Source organism: Phyllostomus hastatus, unplaced genomic scaffold (genome assembly GCF_019186645.2).
Source record: "Phyllostomus hastatus isolate PE091 unplaced genomic scaffold, TTU_PhHast_1.1 phas_scaffold_60, whole genome shotgun sequence".
NCBI lineage: Eukaryota > Metazoa > Chordata > Mammalia > Chiroptera > Phyllostomidae > Phyllostomus > Phyllostomus hastatus.
Genome location: NW_025334038.1, coordinates 10,934,908 through 10,962,381, shown reverse-complemented (window position 1 = coordinate 10,962,381; position 27,474 = coordinate 10,934,908). Strand labels below are relative to the sequence as shown.

Genomic DNA, 27,474 nt, shown 5'->3' with positions numbered 1-27,474 from the left:
GAAGACAAAGAGTTCTCAAACAATGGAATAAGCTCTGAGTACCTGGCCTATTACAGCTTTTTGTAATTTGCTGAGAGCCAGACATTATAGTAGAAAATATTGGAGGCGGCTGTTCATGCAGCACAATGAATATCCCAGGCATTTGTTGGAAATTGCTTTCTTTAGAGCTGTGTGTGGGCTACATCTAAAGTCTCATACTTAAGCCCACCGGGGCAGCTAGATACCCAGAAGGGCCAGGAAGGTGCCCAAGAGCCTCAGCAGATCTCAGTTTTTCCAGAGAAGTAAAAAATGTAGGTGTTCCTTTTTCCAATTTATGAGGGCTCCTGATTTAAAAATGTTGGTAGCCAACTCTGATATTTGAATAATACTGTATAGGTTAAACAAAAACTTCCAGGGTTTTATCCTCAGATAGCCCTTTGGCACATTTGGATTTATGGAGACAAAATAAAAAGTTTTGTTGATTTGTTTTTCAAACTGCTTGGCCCTCTCTTTTCCTTCAGTGATGGCAGAGTTCAACATCCTATCACAAATTTTTGTAGTACATTATAATCTTGTTAGAGTGGAAGACAGTTTGGAAGCTGTTGGAGGTTCTGCTGAAGTGAGTTAGAACATAAATCAGTTAGTTTTGACCCCTTTCTGCTACACTTCTTCTGCCTGGGTCGTAGCTTGATGATGAAGGTGGGTGATGGAAAGATGAGTTCTCGAGCTGGGTCAGCTCCACAGCTGTAGGTGTGGTTGCTGGGCTTCTGTGTGACAGAGGTGCTCTAATTAAAGTGGGTTTGGTTTATTAGCAGAGCTCTACTGGGCACATAATTTAGCAACTTGGAGGTGTTATGGGGCCTGGGGTACTGCTAAAGAGTGCTAAGGCTAAAGATAATTATTGGCTGACTTTGGGGAAAATGACAGATGGGTCCTCATTGTTGCTATAAACTAGCCTGCGAATGAAACGGCACCCTTTGTTTAATGTTCCTTGTTGAGGGGCTCTCCATATTGACCCTCAGTTGCTTTGCTGACACTCTCACTTCTCTGAATTTCCAAGGCACTTCCTCTGAACCTTCACAACCCTCTGCAAAGCCTGCTGATTATTCAGCTGCAAAATTTGCATTTGGCTTTGCCCTAACAATGGGTTGCCTGGGTCCCTCCATTTTCCAGCTGTCTTTTTGTTTGAATTTGAGTTTTCAGCTGACATGCTTACTGGCCTGAATGTGACCTAGTTAGTTAAAGAAGGTCTGGTCTTTAACCAGACCTGTGTAAATATTTATTTAAGACTTCTCTTGTTTGTATGCTTCTGGGGATGTAGCTGTTATTACCCCCTTGACAAGGAAAGTAGAGTGCAAGACAAGCAAAAACTTGGGAGGCAGGCTGTCCCTTAGACAGGGAGTGGCTTTTTGCTTGCATTCCACATCCTGGCTTGTCTGGTCCTCTACCAGAGCTCTGGTGAACTCTTGGGAATTAGCAATCCACTCATGTAGGAGACTTGGCCTAGTGAGATGCATTTTAGAAACTAGGTTATAGTGAAGACATGTAAGGTAGTATGTTTTCCTTCCAGCCAGAAGCTTTCATGAGCTCACGGTGCAGCTGATTCCCAGATGTGCATTGTGAATCTGGTCTCTGTATTCTGTTTTAGAGCTGTGGCTTTATTGTTATGAATTGGGTAATTTTTCCCAAATAAAACTTATTTTTTTCTGATTTGAATGGCCATATATGATGGGTATAGAAAATGTGGAAAATGTAAAAAAGTTGAAAGGAAAGAAATTCACTCAAATATTTCTGCCACCAAAGATTAACTGTTGTTATCAGTTGTGGGATTTTTTTCCTAGTTGTTTTCAATGCATTTGTTAATCATAGTTGTATCATGAAGCTAGTTGTATCACATATGTCATCTTGTATCTTCACAATGTATACCTAATTTTTTTTTGCTCAAACAATAGGAAAATCTATGATCTCATAACTTTCTTCTCCCTTTTACTTCAGACTGAATGGCCAAACATAACAGGCACTTCACCTCAGGGCCTTTGCACGGACTCTTCCATTCTTGGAAGTGACAGCATGACTCCTGTCCTCACCTCCTTTAAGCCTTTGTTCAAATGTCACCCTCCCTGTAAAGCCTCTCCTGACCTCCCCATCAGTGTGCATGTATATTCACCAGAATGCCTCCAGACCCTGACCCAGTGTTTCCTGGTACTGACGGCACCGAACATATCACCTTTTTATTATCAATATCATTATTCTAACAAATATGCTAATGTGAGCATTAACCAACACTACTTTTTGTATGCATTTTTAAATAGCTACATGTAGCCTATTTTTTGAATGAACCATATTCTCATCATCACCCTGCTGCTGGGCATTTAGATTGTGTCCAGTGTTTTTCTGTTATAAATTACATAAACCTGCTATGAGCCTTTTACATGTAAAGTGTTTTTCTACTTCTGAGACATTAAAAGGGACTCTTGAACATGGGATTAGTCTGTCAAAGTATATTGTATTAAGACATTTGGCTGCAAGTGATAAAAACTCAAACTGGCTTAAACAAATTAACAGAAATTATTGGTTCACATATTTGAAAAATACAAGGGATGGACTTCAGGCCAGGTTGATTCCAGAGGTTTAGTCCATGTTATCAGTGGTCTGATTTGTATCTCTTACCTTGAATTCTTTTTAATTTATGGAGAGAGAGAGAAAGAGAAAGTGAGAGAAACATCAATTTCTTGTTCTACCCATTCGTGCGCTCACTGGTTGCCTCCTGCGTGTGCCCCAACCAGAGATTAAACCCGCACACTTGGCGCACTGGGGTGACACTCAGCCCTCAGAGCCACCCGGCCTGGGCTGTACCTCTTATCTTTAATATCTGCTTTCCTCTGTGTTGGCTTTATTCTGAGGTAGCCTTTTCCCATTTAGAGCAAAACTGATAAATGAAACTCCTCTTTCCATCCTACCTACTCTGTCTGCAATCTCATCTTAGAAAGACATCCCATTCCCAGTATTTTCAGTAAAACTTCAGGGATTCTCCTTGGCTTGCACTGAATTGTGCCATCTCTGAATCACTCACGTTGGCCGTAGGACAGTATACACTAGAATGGGGATAATTATACCATCCCACCTAAGCCACGTAGTCTGGGGCCAGGGGAAGTGATATTTCCCAGAGGATACTCAGGGTGCTCTTACCCAAAAGGGGAATGGAACTACAGATCTTCATTTTACTTATGAATATAACATGTTAAGGACTGTGTGCCTTTGCATAAAAAAAAAACACACACAAACAAAACAAAACAAAACAAAACAAAAAACAAAACAAAACAAAGCACCACCTCAGAAACTGAGAAGAGCCCAGTCACATCCTGAGCATACACTTTGGATGTGTAAGGCCAGCTTGCTCAGAGGGCAGTCGACCTCCACTCTCACCACAGGGCAGGGAGAGGCAGGAATCCAGGCCTCAGTGCCCTGGGGAATGAGGCTCTGATGTCCTGTAATTGCTCACCTCAAAGGCTGTTGGTGACCACTGGCTCCCTAAGTGCATGTTTAAGTTATCAGCAGTGGAGATATGTCCTAATGGTAAGGTGCAGAAACGTTCTCACAAATTTCCCTAAAGGATTCTGACAGCAATGCTCTCTGGATGAATTTGGAGGCTGCTGACAGCCAGGCACTCCATTCCAGAGCAGCTGCGGTGTTTGGTCAACAGGCTCTGCACTGAGTGCCGACGGCCGCAGGACTTCATTATCTTCAGCTCTGTGGCCCCCACCTTGACCCAGAGCACTGTTCATGGGAGAGTTCTGTGTTCACGGTTGCCCTGTTGCCTGTCTGTCCACTGACCATGCCAGCTTACCACATAATTGTTTGAGGTTGAAAGAGCCCTTGTCTGTTGTCCCTTGTTAAATTTGCACCTGTCTTAAAGGCACTGCTGGACTTTTGTCGGACCTGCGATGGCTTTCGGCTACCCTTAGCCAGGTACACGTGGGGCTCTGGGGGCACTGACCTCCTCATCCCTGCCGTGGTGGGTCATTCTGGCACAGGCCTGCCATTCTTTCTGTGGAATGCTTCCTTTGCATGAGGGAAGTTGGAAGCATCCTGATGAGAACCCCACGGTTTGCCCTTTTTCTGTGTGAACAGGGGCTGTCTGAACCAGAATTAGGATGTGTCGCATTCCATGACAGGCCAGGGAAAATTACCTTGTTATACTTCCCACTCTTCAGAGATTCCTAAAAGGCTCTGACCTCTCCCATTCAGGCCCTGTGTTAATGACTACTAGCTTCTCTGAGCCGGGGACTTGCTCACAAAGGGAAGCTGTCTGAGCCATGCCGTTCAGCGTGCCCTTCGATGTACCCTGGGTTCTCCGTGCAGTTTTTGGCGTTTTCTCCCTTTTCATCTTGTCAGGGAAATTTGATGGAGCCAATTTCTAAATAAATGATTCATGTTAATCCTTCCCTTCTGTGAAGGACTCTGGGTTAACAGTATTAATATTTCACTGGGCAGCCTAAACTCACTCACACAAACATAACTTCCCATTGTAATTATTTGAGTGTTTGAAGTCATGGACACTGACTCTGACTGAGTCAGGGGAAGAAATCCCTCCATTCAGTGGCCAGCTCTTTTGTTGGAGACCAGAGACCAGAGACAAGGATCCTTGTTTTCTCAATATAACCGAGTGGGCGTGTACCTCTTTTAAATCTGTAGCCCATTGTATAAATGTTTGGTATTAACAAATAACTCAGTTAAAACTTTTTAAAGTAATGGCTCACTGCTTGGAGAACAGGCGGTCCTCCGTGATGGTGAGGGGTGTGCTTTTTGGGCTGTGCCTTCCCTGCAGTGGTGCCAGGCCGAACAGCGCAGGGAGGAGCAGAGCAGGAGCTCCAGCTGGGCATCTCTTTCTGATCTGTTGTGCATTTTGAGCATCTGACAAGGTGTTAGTAGAAGTTCAAAAGGTGTCCACTACTAATAAAGAAGTAACCCATGAAGAGCACAGAGCTAAGATAGTTTAAAAACAGGTTGTAAAGGAAAAACCAGATACTCATTTAGACTTGTTTCATAAAAGTCAGTTACCAGTTTAATTAACAGTTATTGGGCACTTCCTGCAAGGTGGGCTCCATGTCCGATAGGGCATCTTGGTGCCCAGAGAGACCCCTTGAGGGATTTGCTGCCCTTTTTGCACACACCAATGTGGCAGGTGAGTTGAGTTCTTAGGGAAGGTCCAGTGCCCCTTTGCACTGCACACCTGTGTTGCCTGTGAAAGCTGCTATTGGTCTGTGCACACACCTGGATCTGCCCCTCTCTCTATACCAGTAAGGGCATTGGCAGGAAACACTGGAGCAGCCCACATGAAAACAAAGAGGATCAGGAATTTAATCGATTGCATTACTCAGCCTGAGGCCTGGGCTGTGGCTGAATTTCTGAAGGTCTTGGACACTTTAGGAAGCCAGAGGATCTTTCTGCCCCAGAACTGTGTTGTACCCCATGGTTATCTCTCTGCTCCTCAGTCTTTATAGCAAACCATGGCCAGCACTAGCTCTGGTGATTGCAAGTTTCAATTCCAACAACATAAATTAACCAACTAGACTCTCTCAGTCTCAATTCCTAATTCACAGCAAATGAAACATGCTTGCTTCACACTGGGTCATATGCCCCTTGTGGCTGGGGATGGATTATAAAGGACAACAGAGCTGTCCCGGGTCCATTTCTGGACCTATGGAAAGGACAGAGAGCAGGTCCTTGACTCTGAGAAGGGACAGGTAGTGAGCTGAGTGCAGTGTTGACCTCCTTACCCTGTGCCCATGCCTCTCACTGTATGAATGAGCGCTTGCAACACCTGTGCCCGGAACCATCCACTTCAAAGCTTTACTGACCCATTGCGTAGGGTTTCATTTTTTGTTGGAGGTTGGACATATGCTTGTTAACTATGGAGAACTGACTTTATTAAGGTAAATTGAGAATAGTCTTTGAAGCGGACATTGCTTTGGCATAGAACAGATCACAGAATTAGGCAAAAGTGCTACCTACTTGCCTATCCCCCAAAGGTATATTTTTGACTATGGGCAAATGTTTTAATTATAATTGTTATATCTACATTTGTGGATGGCTATTGTTTAAGATTACTTGTTATTGTTTTTCTGAACAGTTTTATTGAGGTCTACACTAATTTTAAGCTCTGACGGGCTAGAGATCTTTTTCAACTCTGTTAGCAATGGCATGTGCACACAGACACCACTAATTGCTTCTTTTTTTTTTTAAAGATTTTATTTATTTATTTATTTTAGAGAGGGAAGGGAGGGAGAGAGAGAGAGAGAGAGAGAGAGAGAGAGAGAGAGAGAAACATCAATGTGCGGTTGCTGGGGGTTATGGCCTGCAACCCAGGCATGTACCCTGGCTGGGAATCGAACCTGGGACACTTAGGTTCCCAGCCCGCGCTCAATCCACTGAGCTACGCCAGCCAGGGCTTTAATTGCTTCTTTATGGGAGCAGTTTGGGCGATTGTACTTTTACCTTGAAGTTTAATATAGTTTCCAGCTCTCTACTCCCAGCCGCTAAATTAGCAAATCTCTGCGGTCGTTTGGTTGACAACTGCTTAAGCATCTTCATTCTGAAACTGGCCCCTTGTTGCTCAGAACACGCCTCGAAGGGAAGTTGTTGCTGGTGGAGCCTGGAATCTTCTCTTCACACTGCATTTTTTTTTGTTCTCAGAGTTTACAACTGCAGTTAATTTTTAAACTTATTCTCTTGGAAACTTTCCATTGTTGTTTAAAAGGGAATATCAAATAAATTAATATACTCACAAATGAGAGAGAATAAATATGAGGTCTTAAAATATTCTGAATAATATTTTCTTTCTTTTTAGCTGTCTCCGTTATGAGGTACAGCGCCTCTGCTTTTGGGTTTGCAGTAAGTAACCTGAAATGTACTTTTATGAAGTTTTGCACGTTTTTCCTGAGCCCACAAATCTCACCCTGGGCTCTCAGTAAGAAGAGGGTGGTTTGCAGATGAGAGCCTAGCATGACAAACACACCTTTTATAGAAATCCCTTCTACAGGAAATTAGAATTTACTAGAAGTAAACTGCAGTGGTGCTGTGTAATTCTCAAGAACAGATTAGGGGACCACATTTCCCACACTGATTGTGAGGATGTTTTAGGGTTTTAGCTCTTATTTGCCCCTCAAGGCTGTAGAGTTGAAAATGGGCACACCCTGGAGTGAGCCTTCGCTGGCGCAGTAGAGATGTGGAGAGTTAAGAGTGGGGCTGCTGCTGTGGGGATACGCCAGTCTGTGGCCTGACTACAGTAGCCTGGTTCCCAGCCTGCTTCCTGATGGGAGTCGGTCAGAGAAACCTGGACTCAGATGTTCTACAGGCCAAGCATGTTGAAAACTTGGGTGAAGCTTCCCCACATCCCCTCAAGAGAGTGCTTGTAATTTTCCAGATGACCAGTGTGGTGTGGCACAATTGCTCATACAGAGTTCTTGTAAACACTCCTCCTTTGAAGCTTTAGGGTTTCCTGTACCTAAGGGTATGGGTTTCTCTTCCCAAACCCACTTCTTCCTTTCGTTGTGAAAATTTAATGTTTTGGGTGTTGCAGATATTTTTCAGAAACTTTTGAAAGAGTGGACTGTCTCTCCAGAAAAATGCACACCACACACACACACTCTCTCTCTCCCTCTTTTTCACACTCCCCTCTCTTTCCCTTTCTTTCCCTGCCTCCCCTGCCTCCTCTGCCTCCTCCTTTCTTTCCCTGCCTCCCCTGCCTCCCCTGCCTCCTCCCCCAACACATCATTCATTCATACAAAAGGACTGAATTTTAGATACAATTTTAAAGTGTTTGCAGAATTCCCAGGTGATCACCCTCACCCTGGACCCCAGGTAGAACAATCCCATTGAAAACCAAAAACATATTCCTCACCTCAAATCTTTTACTTGGGATACACAGTTAAATGCTGAAATGATCTTGCTCGCCATGGGGAAACCAATTTCAAACGTGTTAGAACAGTGCAATCTCCCCATATCTCCAGAGTGCTGGGAGCCACGGGCCCAGGAGCAGACCCTACACGTGGGAGAGTGTGGTTTCCCAGGCCGTGGGAGCAGTGTGAAATAGGACCTGGCCTGTGGGGTGCCCTGGGCTCCAGGTCCCTGGGACCCACTGTGCAGAGGATGTGATGGCTCACATCATAATGGTGCAAACCCTCTTTGCTCTGAGGTCACTTGCTCAGATGTTCTGAGTCACAGAATCATTGCCTTGTGTCTTAACTCTGGAAAACTGCTAATGCCATGTCTCCTTCTCCTAGTTTGATGCCATCCTCGATGTCCTGTCTTCGGCGATTGTCCTATGGCGTTACAGCAACGCAGCCGCGGTACACTCTGCCCATAGGGAATACATGTAAGTGGATTTTTACTTGCTTCCAGACTGCAGAACCCTTACAAATGAAGGCTGCATAATTAGGTTGTCAGCACAGCTTACTCTACAGTTTTGGTCCCAGGGACAAGAATAAGGTCCCCAAATTGCCTTTGAGAATGGCCGGCTGGGGTGGTTATCAGCCATTTCCTTCCACAGTGGTCAAAGAGATTGATGTCCCTTTATAACACTCTCTGTTCTCTGCTTTTGAGTCTGGAGTAAACATATGCTCAGTTGCCTTTTTATCCTTCTGTCCATCCATCCATGGATCCATCAATCCATCCATCTTTCCATCCTCTTAAGCTTTGTGTTTTTGGAATTGTTGTTCCCTTGAATTTTCATGCTTTTTTCTTATTTCTGAGCAAGATGAGCTCTCCACTGGAATTTCCAGAAGACATCTTGAGGGCATTATAAATTATTCTACTTGCACCATCCTCTCTGTATCAGAGGATATTGCTTGCCTCACTCCCCACACCCTGTGGGGGAATGCCTTTGTCTTTGAGGGATTTCTGACTGTGACCATGAAACATGTGTTTTTTCCAACTTTCATTTCTATTCCATTTGCAATCCTCAGAGTGATTACAGAAGAGGTTCCAGAGCTATATTTCTTGGCGTTGAATCTCAGCTTCCCCATTTATTATCTCTGCCTGTGGGAAGCTATAAACAGCTTTGCACCTTGTTTCCTTGACTGGAAAAGCAGAAAAACAATACTTCCTTCATTAGGGTTATTATGACAATTATATGAGTGAGGTATAATTATCACAGTTTGACATGTGTGCGCATGCATACACACACACACACTTTGGAACAATTATGTACCAAATGCAGTAAATCGTAATTCAGTAAATCATAGCTGCCATGATTATTAATTATTGAGGGGACTCCCCTAGAACTGAGCCACCACTGGTCATTAGGGCAAGAGTATTACCCCACCTCTGCAGCTCTTGAACAGTTGAATACAAAGGAATAAATGCCCCATGCATTTATGGTAGGATTGTGGTGGTTCCCAGACAGAGGATACTCTTGGTAGGGGGTCTGTGTCATACTCACACATACATATGTTGGGTGTTGGGGATATGTTACCCCGACTCTCTGAGTAACATATCTCACATTTCACGTGCCACGTGGAAAGCTTTTGAAAGATGACACCCTAATTGATTCACCAATGAGAATGAATATGAATTTTAGTTTAGTTAATTGTTGGCTTTAGGTAGAGCACAAATTTCTTCTAAGTGTTAAATATTTATTTGAATGCACTTTAGCTTTTTGAACAAATAAACTATAAAAATTATAGTATAAAAATTTGTAATATCACAGATGATATTATTTAGGATAAGGTTAATTTTGAAAAAAGTGAGTCACTTTGTGGTTGAAAAAAATTAAGAAAACTTTAGTAGTAAACTTATTTTGTAAAATTTCAAATGTCTGTACCTAATGACCAGTGTTGAACTAACACCAGTCTAGCCAAAAGAGAAGCTGATGCACCCACCCTGGCTGTTGCTGGCTGTTCGAGGATTATGTGAGAACAATCTAGAGAGCACAACCTAAGATATGCTTGGGTTTCAGGAGCAAGTCCCTGTCCTGTCAGAAGAACATAAGTTCCTTGGTTGTGCAGTCACACTGTCCCAGACGGTCCCCACTAGTGGCTGTTTCAGCACTTGCATGTGGCTGGTACTAAGAGATGTTGTAAGTGAAAAGTATATACCACACTCCAAAGATGTGGAAAGAAAAAAAGAATGTAAACTTTTCATTAATAATTTTTAAAATATGGATTATAATTTGATATAAGAATATTTTGGATATACTGGTTTAAATAACTCTTAAAATTAATTTTACTTTAATTTTACTTGCTTCTGTTTACTTTTTTTCTGTTTACATTTTTAATGTGGCTAAAGAAATTTAAAATTGCATATGGGGCTTATATATTCACAGGGCCTTGCCCTCGAAAGAGAAAGCTCTTCCCTCTGCTTTTTCTTATTTTAGAATTAATAATCCAGAATTGGATTTGCAATTCCAGAAGGAATTGGGTTCATTGTTTCTCAATGTCTCTCTTCTAATTTGCTTACTTTAAGTCTGATTTTATTTTTGCTGAAATGAGTTTCTTACACATTAGTCACAAAGCCTCACATTATCGTGGCTGTTCTATAGTGTTGGGATCTCTGTGAGCATTTGCCAGGTGGCCTGGAGCTTTTCCCAGATTAAGACTGATAACAAGAAATGTCTTTGGTTTCACTGTTTTTAATGATCCCAAAGCAGGTGCTTTTTAAGAAATGTATATCTATATTAATGCCCAAAAAGTAAAAATCCAGAAGACTTGTTTTAGTAATTCCCAGATAATAGTTAATGTGCTGGTGCCAGTGAATTCACTCAGAAATTCTTAATCTAGGGATTAAAACGACACTCACAATCCTCTACTGTTGGCTTTAGTTTAAAGTTTTAATCTCTGGCTCATTGCATGTAAATTAAAAATTCATGAAATCACTGCCAATTGAGAAACTGATGTTTGCATATTAATGAGCATGAATGAATTATAAGAGGCAGAGCTAGAAAGGCTACTAGTTTCCAGTTACTTGCTAGAAAATAATATTTGGGAGAATAGGGAAATACTCAACTGGTTCTTAGTTAATTCTTTTAAATTTTCCTACTTTGACTCTAAAGTTCAGGAAGAATGTTGAGCTTGGACTTGCCAGTGCAAAGAGCATAGGCAGCTCCCTCAGCCCTGCCAGCCGCTGGCGGCCCTGGGCCCTCAGTGCTCAGGGGGGGAGGGTGTGGCTTCAGCACAGCCACAGAGAGGGGCTCGCCCGGTAGTTCCGTTCTGTTCTGTGCTTCGTTACTGTGCTGAAAAAACACATCACATTAAATTTACCATCTTAAACATTTTAAGGGTATGGTTTAGTAGTGTTAAATGTATTCACATTGTTGTGAACAGATCTCCAGAACTTTCTCATCTTGAGAAACTAAACTCTGCACTCGTTAAACAAAGCACCATTTTACTTTCTGTTTCTAGGAATTGGACTACTCTAGATACCTAGTATAAGTGGGATCACACTGCATTTGCTGTTTTGTGACTGGCTTATTTCTCTTAGCTTAACATCCTCAAGGTTCATCCATATTGTAGCACATTTCAGAATTTCTTTCCATTTTAAGTCTGTACAATATTCCGGTGTATGTATAATCTACATTTTGTGTACCCATTCACTGGCTGACAGACATTTGGGTTATGACCACTGCAGCTGTTGTGACTGACACCGCTACGAACAAGGGTTCGTAGCAAATATCTCTTCATGACCCTGCTTTCGATTCTTTTGGATACAGACCCAGAAGTGGGATTGCTGGGTCATATGATAGCACTAGCTTTAATTTTTTGAGGACCCTCATACTATTTTCTATAGCATTGCTCCATTTTGTAACCCTACCAACTAGCTTTTTATTTTTAAGAGCTCCAAATTTGATCAGTCACCTTCTCATAGGGAATATGACTGGAGAAGGTGAACCACGTTTACACATGGTCAGGGTTTTCAACAGGTACATAAACTAGAAAGGGGGCAAGGGAGTCAAGTTTGTTTGTAAGGGAGGGATCTGGGAACATACTAGAATATTCAGAATGGGTAAGAAGGGATGGGAGGACGATGGCAAGGTTAATGAGTAGTCATCACGGATTAGAAGACTGGTTTAGCTTGACAGGTGTTGGTGTGGGATGCTAATGTGAGAGTAGCATGTTGAAAACCAGGATTTCACAGGTGGTTCCTTTATTTGTGTGGCTTTAGGGTAGGAGTAGGTGGCTGAGGGAGGGTGAGGACAAAAGGTCAGGGACATGTGTGAGGCCTGGCATTGGCTGGATGGTCCACGTGCAGTTGAGGGGATGGTTGTAGAATTTATGGAGGAGATGAAGAGAATGAAGCAGGTGCCAATGTCCTCAGTGAATGAAGGAGAGGGGCCAGGGGTTGGGGGCAATGACAGGGAGGTGTAGTGGGTGGTTTAGTCTGTGGGTAACTGGGACTACTGAGGGAGAAAGCCAGAGAAACTAGTTTGGAATTCACCCGGAGGAAGACAGGCTTTGAGAATGTGCACAAGAGAGGAGACACAGCCTCCATATCAGAGGTAGGCAAGGCAGCTTCCTCACAGAACAACCATGTTTTGTTAGGCCAAGAGGTGAGGGGGAGAGTCAGAAAAGAGACTGAAGATGTGGAGCCTGGGAATCGGAGGGAAGTGTTTGGGAGGCAAGAGAGCAGGGCGCCACCAAGGGGACATGGGAGCAGAAGTGTGGTTACAGGGCTTGAGTGGTGGTGGTTGTCCTGCTGAGAGCAGGTTGCTGTGAGGACACGCAAAAAACAGGGAACTATTTGTGCACTTATATGGTGAGCTCCATGGTCTGTTCAGTGAAGAAAGCATGGTGCAAAATAGTGTTTGGGGTCTTCTCTCATTTGTTTTAGTAACAGAGGTTTGCTTCCACACACTTTTGTTTAGATACAAAGAACAATCTCTGCAAGGACACAAAGGAGACTGGCAGTAGCATCGCCTCTGGGAGGAGGACTGGGAACAGACAAAGGAGGGACACATTTCTGTATATCCTTCAGACCAGGGCTGTCCTATAGAACGTCTGGGGTAATGGGTCTGTCTGAGTCTGCACTGCCAGTGTGGTAGCCATTAGCCACGTGTGGCCACTGAGTACTTGCCCTGTGGCTAGAGCGACTGAAGAACTGGATTTTTGACTTAAAATAGTGATGTGTGGTAGTGGTCACTATGTGGGACAATGCCCTCTTTAGATAGTTTGATCATTTTTAATATATTTAAAAAGACGAAGTTATTAACAGATCAAAGGCTGGGGATTTGGCAATGTGAGAAAGATATGGAAGGAGGGAAGGTGTCCCTGGAGGTAAGGGCTGTGGGAGAAATTAGAGTAGGAGGAACTTGGCAAGGCTAAATGGCACAGGGAATTTCATGCCAGTCTTAGTCATCCTCAGCCCCGTGTACCATGTAAGGCCACAGGAAGTACAGCTTCCTGCTGCCATCAGCCGCGGAGGGCCATCGGATGCTTGCCACAGAAGGTACAGACTGACACTCATCGGGGGCCTCTGACATTTTGCATATGATTGCAGCACAGGTGGGAGGCCCCAGGGAGGCTTTCCAGTCCAGCTGTCTCTTTGGGCCAGCAGTCAGCTCCCTGAGACAGAGGGTTGGAGGCAGATGGGAGGCTGCTCACCTTGGCAAGCTTCTAATTGTGCAGCCCTGGGGCAAAAACTGCCTAGGAGGTTGTTCTCTTGCTCCAAACGGACCTCCAAATGGCATGATGCTCAGCAGCATATTTGGGAGCTCTGGAGGGGATATTCTTCGAGAGGCAGAAATCCTTTGTGTGTCTTCACACGTAAAATAAATGGGCATCCTGGTTCTCACCCAGGCAGGGTATTTGCCGTTTTCTTCTTTAATTTGCTGAGCCAAATGCTTGGCCTGAAAATCATCAGTTGACAGAATGGCTTGATAGTCTTTTGATTACTGGTTTCAGAAGCACCCTTGCTGTTTCTGGAAACAGCTCCAGAAATTGAAAAATAAAAGTAACTGATGCAGTTAAGAAATGATGGATTTTGCTTTTGGTGTCTGATTTAAGCAGACTTGCAAAGATAATGAGTTATATCAAGAACATATTAAAATACAAGGTCTGTCCAGAAGATATCCAGCCATGAAATATGAAAAATAAAGACATTTATTGAAGAAGATACAAGATACAAGAAACATTGTACATAGGACAATGATGCTTCAGTCTCCTTCAAAGTAGGCACCTGGGGACCTCACACAGTTCTCCCAATTGCCATCAGCTCCCCTGTCATATGTTCCTGAGTCTCATAGATGGTCTGAAAGCTCTTCCCTTTCAAAGGTGACTTTAGTTTTGGGAAAAGCCAGAAGTCACAGGGCACCAAATCTGGGCTGTAGGGGGCTGAGTCACCTGGGTGATATGATGTTTCACCAAAAAACTCTGCCCAAGATGTGATGCATGAGTAGATGTATTGTCCTGATGAAGCTACCAGTTGCCCATTGCGGCAGTCTTCTGAATCATCTGAATAGTTGCTGCAGATGAATGTTTAAGTTTAATGCAGACTTAAGATGTGGATTTTAAAATCTGCAATATTTGGTGCAGAATTGTTGTTCTACTTGCTTAGTCTTTTTGAGTGTGACAACCACATAGTACACACACTCAATCAGTGGAGTCTACCACCCCCACTGATTAGTACAGTGAAGTCATCACTGTTCATACATGTGCATTCCAGTTCACTCTCCTTGGCTGCCAGGTTACATTGACATCATGCAAACTGTTCTCATTAAATTAACAATGGCTGAACTTTTTTCAGACAGACCTTGTAGTACCGTATCTCCCTCCCTTCTCATAATATATTTGATGTGACCCTAAATTGGAGGCTCTGGGAAAGTGAATTGCATTTCCTCCACATCTGTTAAAGCTATTAACTTGACAGAGCTTTTGAGTATATTTTAGCTGAAGAGCAGACCATGAACTAGAAGAATAAATAATTTTGGAGACAGCTTCAGTGACTGATGAGAGCCAGTGTAGAAGGCAAAGCCTTCACAGCAGGAGAAGAGCTCATCTGCCTTTAAGAGATTGCATTTAGTCTTGCCTGAAGGTAGAACGGAGCTCCTTCCACTGTCATGAAAAAGTCGTATGGAGCCCCCGTGACACTGACATGATGTTAATGGTGGTGGTGCTGTGGGCAGGACATAGTAGAGCAAGCAGTGTTGGCTTCCTTGGCCCATGTTATAAGTTGAATTGTGGCCCCCCCAAAAACATACGATAACGTTCTAACCCTCAGTATCACAGAAAGTGACTTTATTGGAAAATTGATTCTTTGCAGATGTAACCAAGTTCAATGAAGTCCTGATCCCTATGACTGGGGTCCTAACAAGGAGAAAAGGGATGCAGAGACAGGCATGCAAGAAAAAACAATGTTGTTGACAAGGGCAGAGGTCAGAGTGATGTATGTACAAGTCACAGAATGCCAAAGATTGTTGTTGAACACAGTGGCTAGAAGCAAGAGGGGATTCTGCCCTACAGGTTTCAGAGGGAGTGTGAGTCTGATATGTTGATTTTGGACTTTAGCCTCCAGAACTGTGAGAGAATACATTTCTGTTGTATTAAGACCCTTAGTTTGTGGTACTTTGTTATGGCAGCCACAGGAAACTAACACTGTTCCTGAGAAGAGTTGTCCTTCACATCTACACTCACCTGCTCTGTGACCTTAAGTTATTTATTAATTTTTCCAGACCTCTGTTTGCTCGCCTGTGAAAGGAGGAGGGCTGTGATAACTACCAAATGGCACTGCAGTGAAGATTAAACCTGTTGTTGAATGCACCGTCAATATATGCTCAAAAAATGTTAGACCACTTATTTTCCATTGGTAGAGTTTTAAAAATGTTTTCAATGTTTTTTATCTTTTTAAGAGCGTGGAATACAAGAGTTTGCAATTAAAAATTGAAAAACTCAATGAAATATGTCCTTAGGTGAGAATAAAAAATATTGAAAAACTCAGACACACAGTTTGGCATATGTAGAAAGTTGCTTTTGACCTCAGGACATGGGGTAGTATAGCAGTGTAATGAAGTGACTTAAGATTATTCCTTGATCTCCTGATTTTATCACCTGTTCCTGCCCTTGTCACACCCCACCCCCAAGAAATCTGGAACAAGAGGAAGTAATACATGATTATTGTAAAAGGTTGAGGTAATTCATAGAGGTACAAAGAATGTAGTGAAGCTCACTTGTTACAGGGCCTCCCAGAGCTAACGTTTTGATGTAGACTGTGTGTTATATATTGGATGTGCATGTATGTGCAACGCTACACATCCATCTTTTTTATTGACATGGACATGTGTGTGTATACCCTTCTGAAAATTGGGTCTTCTCTTCTTACCACCATGTTTTGAACATCTTTTCATCTGAGGATAGAGGTATGTTATTGTTTGATAGCAGTGTGGTATTCTATGTGTGCATTTAACGTATTTTGTTTAAGCAATTTTCTACTAAAGACATAGGTAGTTTCTGATGTCTCGGGGTTAGAAACAACCTGAAATAACTGTCCTTACACATTTGTATTATAATGCTTGTCCTCTTATTTCTTCAGAATACATTATTAGAAGTCTGGGTCAAAGAATTTTCTAACACCATTTTAATGCCCAGTGTCATACTGGGCTCCCAAAAGGTCGCCCTGCTTTACGCTGTGCTGGCAGGGGTCAGGGTGTCTGTTTGCTCACTGTGCCAGCTCAGTGATACAGTTCTTTTTGGCCGTAGCCACTTGTCCAGGGGCAGAACTGAATTCTCCATGCTCATATGCATTTCTTTAGTTACCAGTTTATAGTTGAACATATTCTCATATGCTTTTTTGTCATCTGTATTGCTTTTGAGAAACAGGTTGACAGAATTTCAGATGGAATGAGAAACCTTTTATTTCCATTTTGGAACATTTCCCAGACTCTGGCTACTAGAATTTAGGTGCCTGAGGAAGTACAACTTAATAATTGCCTAGGTCCTTCCTTCCTGTGTTTTCCCACATCACCTGTATTATTATTATTTTTACAGTGCTCTGTGTTTTCTTTCATGGATCTAGTTATCTGTGTTTAATTTATGTCTTGGTGTATTGGTTTATCATCCATTGCTGTCACAAAACTTTAAGCTGATAAGAGCAAGAGTGTTCCTTAACTGCCTTACTCCTTTCATTCCCAATTCCTAGACTAAAGCCTGATACTTAGTAGGTGCTCATTAAAGTCTTGCAGAATGAAAGCTTGAGCTATGGAACCCCTTTATCTTATGGAAAGTTTTGACATATTTATGAAGATGATAATAGTAAATTCTTACTGAGCACCTGCTTTCTACCAGCTGTCATGTTGGGCTTTGTTAGGTAGAGGCATTATTTAACACCTGGTAGAGAAGGTCAGTGTTGCTCCTGAAGATGCATGACTAGTGATGGACACAACAGAGCTTGCTCTGAAATTTGCTCATAACCACTATGCAGTGTTACCTTTCTGAATGGTCATTTGTGTGTGTTGGTTTTACCAAATTTTTGACCCTCCCCTTCCTATTGGAAATGCCTTTTCCTAGCCATTAGCTGCAAAACAAACTTAATTGAAGGCAGAGGGGAAGTGGTTGTGGGTCAGAGGAATTAAGAGCTATGAAATTATCCAAGTTGAAAGCCTGTCCCAGACTTTGGTTCTAAGTCTGAAAGGTGGGGAAGTGGTTTGCAGTTGGCTGGACATGGATGAACTTCCTGGATGAGGCGGTCTAGGGGCAGGGTTGGCAAATTCCTAACAGCTGGCATTCATGCCCGGGATCCCCTGGCAAATGGTCATGACAAGCCCTCAGCCCTCCCACATCTCCAAGGCATTGCCAGTGAGGATCATTTGCCTTGGCTGCAGCCTGGTTCTGTGCTCTTTAGAATTTTGGTTCCTGTTTTTGGGCCATGCTGTCAGCTGAGTAGGGCCTCCTCTATCCTGGACTGAGGGCTTTGCCTTCAAGGAATAAGACACAGCTTTATCCACTGCTGTGGCTTCTCCTCTGCCACCTGCTGCCAGAAGAAGGCATTTGCTGCATGGAGCCTTCTGTCCCCGGAAACGCCAGGGCCCACATTTGTGGATATTTCACCCTGATGATAGTCGTGGGCCCTTTGGAAAGTTGAGCCTGGAAATCACAGTGTTTGTGATCTTCCATCTTCCACTCTGGGCTGTGCTTTGAGGTGAATGGACTTAATTCAGGAACCCTCGTTGATGTGGTGAGATTTGAGGTAGCTCAGAACCGCGTCCTTCTGTCTTTGTGACCACCTCTGTCAGCAGGAGATTCAGGCAGGTTCTTTCCTTCTCCTAAGGGTCCTGCAGTCCTAGGAAAATTCCATGGGCTTGGTTTCTCCGTAGTTGTCTTTGAAGTGTTGGGGTCAGAGCTTTCATGGTGTATAGTTCTTCTTCCTTCAGTGTCCAGATCTTGTCCAGTGTTAGCTGCTGAACATCATAAATTCAATTTGCTTTTGCATAGTACTTGCCATTGACTACTAATCAATACTAGCTGATGATGACTTTCTTTGCTATACATTTTGCGTTTTCTGAAAACTTTTTCACAAGTTATATAGGTTATGTTTGTAATCCTAACAAGCATACTTTTTTCCCTTTGGGGAAATATACAAAGCAATGGGAACAAGGAATAAAGCTCTCATCTCCTCTATCTGAACTGCCTTGCTGCAGCTATCCTACTGGGTGCTGTTGTGCTGACACTACTGGGTGCTTCTCCATATGACCACTTCCCACTGCAGTGTGGGTAGCCTTCCTTTGGGGGTCCATGAAATTGCATGGATTGGAATTCTGGTGACTTTTACTCACCATTTCCTGCCTTCTTCTAAATAGTTGCACCCTTTAAGATTTTCGTTAACATGAGTTTTATAGGCATCTGTCTATATATGATTTAGTTTATTTATGTCACTTAGTAGAAAGCATTTAAAGGAATACTTGAGTTTTTTAATAGTTTCTACCTACTTCATAAACTTGTTATGAGAACCAAATGAGGTAATATCAGTAAGTTCCTTGGCATAGTGTTTGACATATAGTAGGTATCTGATTAATGGGGGTATTTTTTAAGAGTAGGCTTTCCAGGAAAAATAGAACTAGGTATGTTTTTTATAAAAAAGGCTTCATTAAAATATAATTCACATAGCATGGAGTTCATGCACCAAATGTGTCCAAGTCAATGGTGTTTAGTATATCCACAGAGTACTGCACTCATCCCCACAATCAACTTTAGAACATTTTCATTACCACAGAAAGAAGCTCTACTCCCCTTAGCTCCCACCACTCCAGACCCTTCTGCCCTGCTCCCCAACCCCCAGGCCTAGGCAACCTCTAATCTACTGTCTGTTCATACAGTTTTGCCTATTCTGGTCCTTTTGTGTAAATGGAATCATACACTCTCTGGTCCTTTGTAGCTTAGGAAAATGTTATCTTCCTTCACTTAGTCTTTCATTTAGTGTAATGTTTTCACCATTCCTCCACACTGTAGTATGTATCAGTAGTTACTTTCTTTTTATTGCTGTGTGACATTTCACCAGATGGATATACCACATTTAACTCATCCATTCATCAGCTGATGGACATTTAGGTTATTTTGCTTTTTTACTATTTGCTTATGTACTAAGAATAATGCTGTTGTGAACATGTCTGTGCAAGTATTTGTGTGGAAATATGTTTTATTTTTTCTTGGGTTTATATCTAGGAGTAGAGTTGCTAGGTTATGTGGTAACTGTGTCTAAAATCTGCCTTCCAATGTGGCTGTACAATTTTACATTCTTGCCAACAATATAGGAGAGTTCTAATTTCTCCACATCCTTGTCAGCACTTGTTATTGTCTCTGTTTTTGATGTAGCTATTTTAGTGGGTGTGAGTGGCTTTGATTTGTACTTTAGGGTTTACATGCTTTTGAAAAATCCCCTTTCTCTTCCCTTGTTTGATTCTTAGTCTTGATTCCCACAGACCCTTGTGAAGTTGGCTGTCTGCTCCCTGCTAGTGAAGTAGCTTGTGTCTGGAGAAAACGTCCTTCAAGAGGCCCTCCACCTCCTGATGATGGCTTCCTGGCCTCTTAGCACTTTGCAGAGTCTGGCTTTTGGCCTTTCAGGCTGAGGCATGGTTTTAATGGCACAATGCAGGGGACTCAGATTAATCAGGCTATCAGAATGACATGTAAAAATGGGGTGCCAGTTTATTAGTGACTGCAGTTCCTCCATCGCAAGACCTTGTCTTGTTACTCATGTGGTTTCCTCCCTGTAGGTAGACCTACATAGAACCCCTGGGCACTGCAACAGCAGGGGTTAGGTGAATAGATGCTTCATGACATCAGGCCCTGAGAGCCTGATAGATTAGCCTGCGCAGCAGAGATGCTGGGCAGGTCTGAAAGAGCTACCTCTGAGACCAGGACACTGGCTAACATCCTTTCTCCTTTGGGTAGCACATTTGAAAGGGGCCCGTCATATTTGCCTTTATAAACACCTTTATTGTGTTTCTCTAGTTGACCAACCCCTTTTCTGTTTTATGAGCTGCTTTTTTTAAAACTTTTTTTTAGAGATTTTTATTTATTTATTTTTAGAGGGGGGAGGGAGAGAGAAAGAGAGGGAGAGAAACATCAATGTGTGGTTGCCTCTTGCATGACCCCTACTGGGGACCTGGCTCACAATCCAGGCATGTGCCCTGGCTGGGAATTGAACTGGTGGCCCCTTTGTTTGCAGGCCAGCACTTAATGAACCACAGCAGCCAGGGCAGCTTCTTTAGTTATATTAATTCTATCACCATCTGCTAGCCAAGCAGGAGGCTTCCTATTCTTTTTTTTTAATTATGGGTTTTCTAGTTCTATAGGTTCTGAACATATAGCTGTAGATTTTATTGTTTGGCAGAAACCATGGTCTGGGAGCCGAGGGATTTTTGTAGAGTACCTGTTCTGCTTTCTGATAGGTTTTGATCTAAAAGTTTAATTCTTTGAACAGTCTTAATTACTGACTTTCTTACCATGCTTTGGGCACTGTGCTAAGTACTGTTTATGTTTGCCTCATTTAATCTTCAGAACAATTCTATAGGTGTCACTATTCCAACTTTATTTTATTTTTTAAAATTATTTTATCATTGTTAAATTACACTTGTCTGCATTTTTGCCCCCTGCCACCCCCCACCCCAGCCAAACCCACCTCCCTCCCTTGCTTCCACCCTCCTCCTTGGTTTTGTCCATGTGTCCTTTATAGTTGTTCCTGAAAACTCTTTCCCCCATTTTCCCCTCCCCCCTCCCCTCTGGTTACTGTCAGATTGTTTTTAATTTCAATGTCTCTGGTTCTATTTTTTGCTTTTTTTGTTGTTGTTGATTATGTTACAGTTAAAGGTGAGATCATATGGTATTTTTCCCTCACCGCCTGGCTTATTTCACTTACCGTAATGCTCTCCAGTTGCATCCATGCTGTTGCTAAGGGTAGGAGCTCCTTCTTTCTCTCTGCTGCCTAGTATTCCATTGTGTAAATGTACCATGGTTTTTTGATCCATTCAATTACTGATGGGCATTTAGGTTGCTTCCAGCACTTGGCTATTGTAAATTGTGCTGCTACGAACATTGGGGTGCATAGGTTCTTTTGAATTGGTGTTTCAGGGTACTATTCCAGTTTTATAGGAGAGGAAATGGAGGCTTAGAGAGCGAGCGGCTTGCCCAGAGTTGCAGAGCTGGGATTTAAGTGGGCAACTTGCTACAGCCCTGCGGTACCCAGAAGCCTGGCGTTGCCTTCATGTCCAGGCGGTGCTCTGTAGATGTGCTGGGGTGAGGGGAGCCCCATGGATTCACTATGTGCTGATGACAGTTGTGACAGTGGACTCGGAAGTAAGGAGGAATGTGGAGAGAACAGCTGTGAGCAGCCCCAAACCTTAGGCAACTCCCAGAGGGACGTCACTCAGCCTCACAGCCAGCTGGAGGTGCTGGGTGGGTGGGTTCCCTTTCATTTCCCCTGTAGCTCAGACAGCAGTCATTTTTCCAACTTGGGAGGCAAAAAATCTGGGTTTTAGGTCTGTTTCTGCTACATATAATGTTACTATTTTTCACTTTCATTTCTTCATCTGTTAGGTTCAAATTAAAGCTGCTGTTTTACATGTCTTGGAGGCAGCCAAGAAAGGTATTAAAAGAGAACCTGTTTTGAAGAGTTGAAGAGTGTGTGTGTGTGTGTGTATATACACATACGCATATACACACACACACAATAATATACATAATAAATATATAGAAGTAAATGTATAAAATATTCATATGCTAAAAGTAATATATATTATTAAATACAATTAAGTTAATAAACTTAAACTCTTAATTTTTAAAAATTTTTATAGTAAGAATACATAACATGAGACCCACCTTGCCAAATTTTTAAGTGCACAATGCGCTATTGTTCTTATGGCCACAATGTACGGCAGATCTTTAGAGCTTGTTCATCTTATGTGACTGAAAATTTATGCCCCTTGATGAGCAACTTCCTATTTGCCCCTCCTCCTTTAACTTACAGTCTTAAATACAAGCCCCTACAGTGGGAGATCTCTGGGAGGAGTCAGTGTGTATGTGCCCCATAGTTGTTCCAGGCTTTAAATGGCGGGGTTTCCCCCTCCCCACTCCTAGCCCTACAGCTTTCCTAGCGCAGTGCGTGAGTAGGCAAAGTGGCTGTGTTGCTCTGTCTGCTATTGTTTGTTGCTGAAAAGAGATCACTCAGTGTGGGTGTTAGCACCCACCAAAACTTGTTGGCATTTTGAGCCAAGAAATCTTTTGCTGTCTTTGTGCCTGTACTTTTAATGAGAAAACCCATGCACAAATATTGTCAATGTTGTGTAAGTCCCCTAAGCAAACCATACAGTGACCTGCCTCCTTTTAAATCAAAGTTCAAATTCTCATCCTCTTCCGAGGTGACTGAGGCAGAGCCCATGGGAAAACCAAGTTATCCTAGGTGCAGGTCTTCTAGCATATGATGGTGTGTCTTGGAGCCTGACATTGAGAACCCTCCAAAAATAGTGGCAGTGTGAAGGGTCTGATGACAAGTCTTATCTGAGAGAACAGGTGGAAGTTCAGGAGATGACATGTTTAGGCCCCTACATTTCAGCATGCCCTTCACCGCGACTTTGTGCAGTCTTCTCTGCTGGCTCCAGTGAAAACCAGCCTGGATGCATGTCTGCTCTTCCTCAGGGTTCATTGGCTGTTTGGATTGACAGCTGAGGAAATGGGTCATGGAGAGAGTTCTTTCCTGCCTCTTCCAAACATAGTGAGGATTTAGGGATCAATAAATCTAGAGGGACTCCCATGAAATATCAGGGAATCTAGGTGACATCCTTATTTTGAATTCTCTACAATTTTCATTTCTGGATGTTGAGTGATGATCTAGGCATCTGGTTTCTAGTCAGGTATCTGTTCTATCAATCTAGTGTTCATTTGGTTTCTTGTGTGAGAAGGTTAAATTTGTTTGGAAAAATTCCAGTTTTACCGATCAGATTTCCATCAGGAGATGGAAATTTTCTGACACGACTCTGACAGGTATTTGTTGATTCCACAATGAGCTATTGGGTGCCCACTTTGTGCCAGGCACTGTTGCAGGCACTGGGCAGCAAGAGAGAAGCCAACTCCCATTCTCAAGAACCTCAAAGGCGGTTGACAATAATGTAATCGCTGGGAGAAGTGAGAGCTGGGAAGGAGACAAGCCAGGGCAGTGTGGCAATGTGAGGAGGGCTCCTCCGGAGTTGGGGCCCAGGGTCCCATCACTGGTCCTTTGGGCAGGAGAAAGGAGCCTGGAGAAAAAGCATTCCTGGACTGGGGATTGGTGCAAAAAAGGCCCAAACCAGCATGATGAGTTTGAGGGTCAGAAAAAGAGGTGTCTGTGGCTGGACCCAGTTAATGAGGGGCAAAGGAGAGATGAAGCTGGGAGGTGGCCAGGGCCTTGGGACTCTGGGCACGAGTTTTGATGATAACAGCAGTGGGAAGCCATAGGCAAGTTATTAAGCCGGGGTAAGTGATCTGATTATGAAATTCATGTCAGAGAGCTCAGGTGGTTCATCGTGAGGGAATCTGCTATTCTTGCAAATGTATGAGGCCCTGTGTTGTTTCTTTAAAAATAAAAATATTCATTTTACTGATTATAATTGTAGTACATATTTGTAGAACAAATGCATTTAGATGAATAGAAGTCTTAAAGTGAAAGTTTTCTCTCATTTGTACTTGCTCTCATCCTTTCCTCTACTCACCTTGCCTCCATAAAAGATAATCATAATGAATAGTTTGGTGTATGTGCTTCCAGAATATTTTCTGTGTAAATAAAATGTAATACACACCCATATGCTTTATGCACACAGATGTACACACATGATGAGGTGTAAATGAAAAAAAGGATCTTTCTGTACATATTGTTCTGGATCCTGCTTCTTTTTCCTAACATCAAGCCAAGGACATTTTAAAATCTTCTGTCTGTGTATCCAACCCACTCATTTTAAGGGCTTCCTGGAGTTCTGCTATTGGCTGGATGATAATTTAGTTTACCATCTCCTGTTAGGAAATCTGAGTGTTCTCAGACTTTGCTGTTTCAAGCAGCCATGCCAATTATAGCTTGTGTGTGAATCTACGTGCACCTTTTTCTGTATTCCTCTAGGCCATGTGTTTGAGATATTGGGTACTTTTTTCTTTAATAAGAGACAACTAAACAGTGATCTTAAAAACCCATTCATGCATCCCAGCCTGATTTGAATTCTGAGTAAGGGTGAAAGCTGGTTTGTGGGCAAAAGTGTGCCTTACATAGGAGACCTGCCAGTCCCCAAGTACGGTGGGGCTGTTGTGTGCCACTCATCTGTGATCTGGGTTGTTCATGAGGTGGCCGTTGTGATTGGAAATGCTGCCAGGCACAAATGCAGGCGAGAATGAGGAACATATGCAGGGAATGGTGAGCCCACCTAGTTTGTATGCACGTCAAGCCAGCAGTATTCCCCTGGCGCCCTTCACTGTGTGGGCACAGCTGCAGGTCTGTGTGAGATTGCTTTCCTGAATATCATGAGTAACTAAAGCCAGGGACAGGCTTACAAACAATAGACTACACAGAGCGGGACCTGCCCTTTGCGTAATTAACTGCGATTTTGCATTTCCAGAAATCTGATTACTGGAGGCAGTGGCAAGCACGTTGAAGATCAAATACACATTTCGTCCTTATTATTGAAACTATATTTTGCAAAAATCACACCCTTTTAAAAGCACAGGAACTTAGGGAGGAGAATTTGCTGATGAAAGGTCTTGGAAGAATGAAGTGACTCTCTGCATGTGTTTGTATATCCAATCCCTGTGGCTGTCCAGGAAGACTGGCCTGATTGGGAAGAGAATTGCACAGCACTTGCTGCGTGTTGTCTGTTGTTTGGGCATGAGGCCTGGGCGCACCCCACCTCACTATGGTTGGTGACCATCCACGGCCTCATTTTGCCCCATTCACCCCCAGGGAAGTAGACGCCTGCCAGAGAAACTCTATGAGGACAGATTTAGGATATTAGCCAAAGTACATATTTCAGTGGCCTTTAATTTAAAAGAAGGGTTTTAAATGGCAAAGCTGAACAAATGTAAAACCTCCTTACTCCCTTCTCTACATCAAAACCAGACTGTCATATAAGCTGATAAATGTTGCCGGAGCTTAAGCCAGAAGGACTCAAGGCATGGTTGAAGAAATATAGAAATGTATGTAAATCAGTTTCTCTTTGGATGTTAAACTAACATTTGATTGGCCCATTTCAAAGGAAGGGGGATGCATGTGTGTGTGTGTATGTGTGTGTGCTGGAAATTTTATTGTGGGAGAAAATACATTTGCACATTAGCTACTCTCCAGAAATAATTATTTTGACTATTCTCTTTCCAATTTCAGAGGGAAGCTGAGGTTACCAGATTTAGAGCCAAAGAAGGCATATGTTAGTGAGTTAAAGAAAAAGCCTTAAACTAGTAATTCAGGTTTTTTCTTACAGAATAAAAATGATTTGCATAGCTTTATTGAGGAAGACTTTTAAAAAAATTTGCTGGGGTCCGTTTCATGTTGGGCAGTCAATCTTTTTTCCCTCACCCCTCTCTCAGAGAGCTGCAGGAGAGGCACCACAGTGCCGGTGAGCTGTTCTGTTGGTGGGGGGTGCTTGCCTGATGAACGTGCTAGGGGAGGAGAGGGTGCAGCCCCTCCTCCAGCGCCCTACCCGTAGTTTTATCAGACCAGCCTTACTTTTGGTTTGGGATCCAGAAGGGGGTATGGGGCTTCCTAATCAGGGTGCTTGTAATTTTCCTGTGAAGGGCTGGAGTGGCCTCCGGTTTGGAAGTGCCCTTGGAGCCCCAGTGCTGTTCCTTTCCCAGCCTAGCCAGCTTCCCTGTTGCATTTCTGTTGTAGCCCTGATTGGTGACCCTTTAGCCCTGGTTGGATATTTGTAACTTACCTTTTGTGGTTTTTGAAAACCACAAAAAAAAACCCCATAAAATTTTATGTTTTACATTTGTAAGAAAAAGGTTTGGACTTTTTATAATTGAAAAAACCTCAAAGTATACAAATAAAAATCACCCCTTATCCCACCACCCAGAGAAAATGGCTAACTTTTCTTTTATCTCTTTTGTGCAGATGCACAGGTTTATGGGCGTTTTGACAAGATTGAGATAATACAGTGTGTTTTGTTGTACATCCTTCTTTCTCCTCCACTTAACTCCCTGCAGTGAGCGTTTCTCCATCATTAAAAACTCTTGATTTTTAAAATTTGTTTTTCAATTAATTGATTTATTTGCTTGATTTTTAAAAAATTGCATTGCAGAACTGTTTTCACTGCTGTGTGTAAAATAGCATTAGCTCTGATTTTAGAAGGACCCGACCTAGATAGAGAGACTATTGATTACAGAGAGGCTCACACCAGGCAGATGATTTGTCTGGAGTAGTTGTAGGGTGGATTTTAACTCATCTCCTCCCTTAGAGACTTTGATGCAGATAACTATTTTATTTAAAATACTTTACAAAATTGGGATGGTTTTATAAAGTTGTATTGTCATGCTAAATGTGTTCTGAAGTGTCCCTTCCCTTTCTTTCACCCTGTTGGCTTCAGAAAAGACAGTGTTCAGTGCAGAGTGAATGTTATCACATTTTCTGACCTATCGTAAACTGAGCAAATCTTGTTTTGAAATCATGCTAAGAACTGTGGTTGGCACTGGAAGCCATCACCCCTGGGGCAACATGGCCCAAACCGTCTCTCCAGCTTACAGTATTCTGTTTCCCATGCAGGAGCCCCTTCCCAGGACAGATTTGTTGTGCGTCTAAAATGCCTGTAGCACTTCTGCCTTCTGGTTCTTATTTCATTCTCCTTCCTGTTGCCTCCTCCACTTATCTTAACCTCCTTCCCCTGAAAGACACCCCACTTAGGGAAGCTCTTCTGGACACCATGCACCCTCCACCCCTGGTCTGGGAGACTGATTAGGGGAGATGCCCCGTGAGGTCTGGCCAGGTGCCAGGTGCAGGTTCTGCAGCAGGTGTAATGGTGTCTCTCTTGCTCTTAGGTATGTGGGGCAGGGTGGGAGGCATTTCTGGTTT

At 42.9% G+C, this 27,474-nt stretch overlaps 1 protein-coding gene across 1 annotated transcript in view; it reads left to right on the top strand.

The window, feature by feature from the left end:
* The window catches only part of TMEM163 (transmembrane protein 163), a 223,407-nt gene that overhangs the window by 132,644 nt on the left and 63,289 nt on the right, over positions 1-27,474 (top strand). Inside the window, exons 3-4 of the mRNA XM_045826113.1 lie at positions 6,830-6,873; positions 8,265-8,356. Of these exons, the coding sequence (XP_045682069.1) occupies positions 6,830-6,873; positions 8,265-8,356 (136 nt within the window). The remainder of the gene's footprint in view (positions 1-6,829; positions 6,874-8,264; positions 8,357-27,474) is intronic.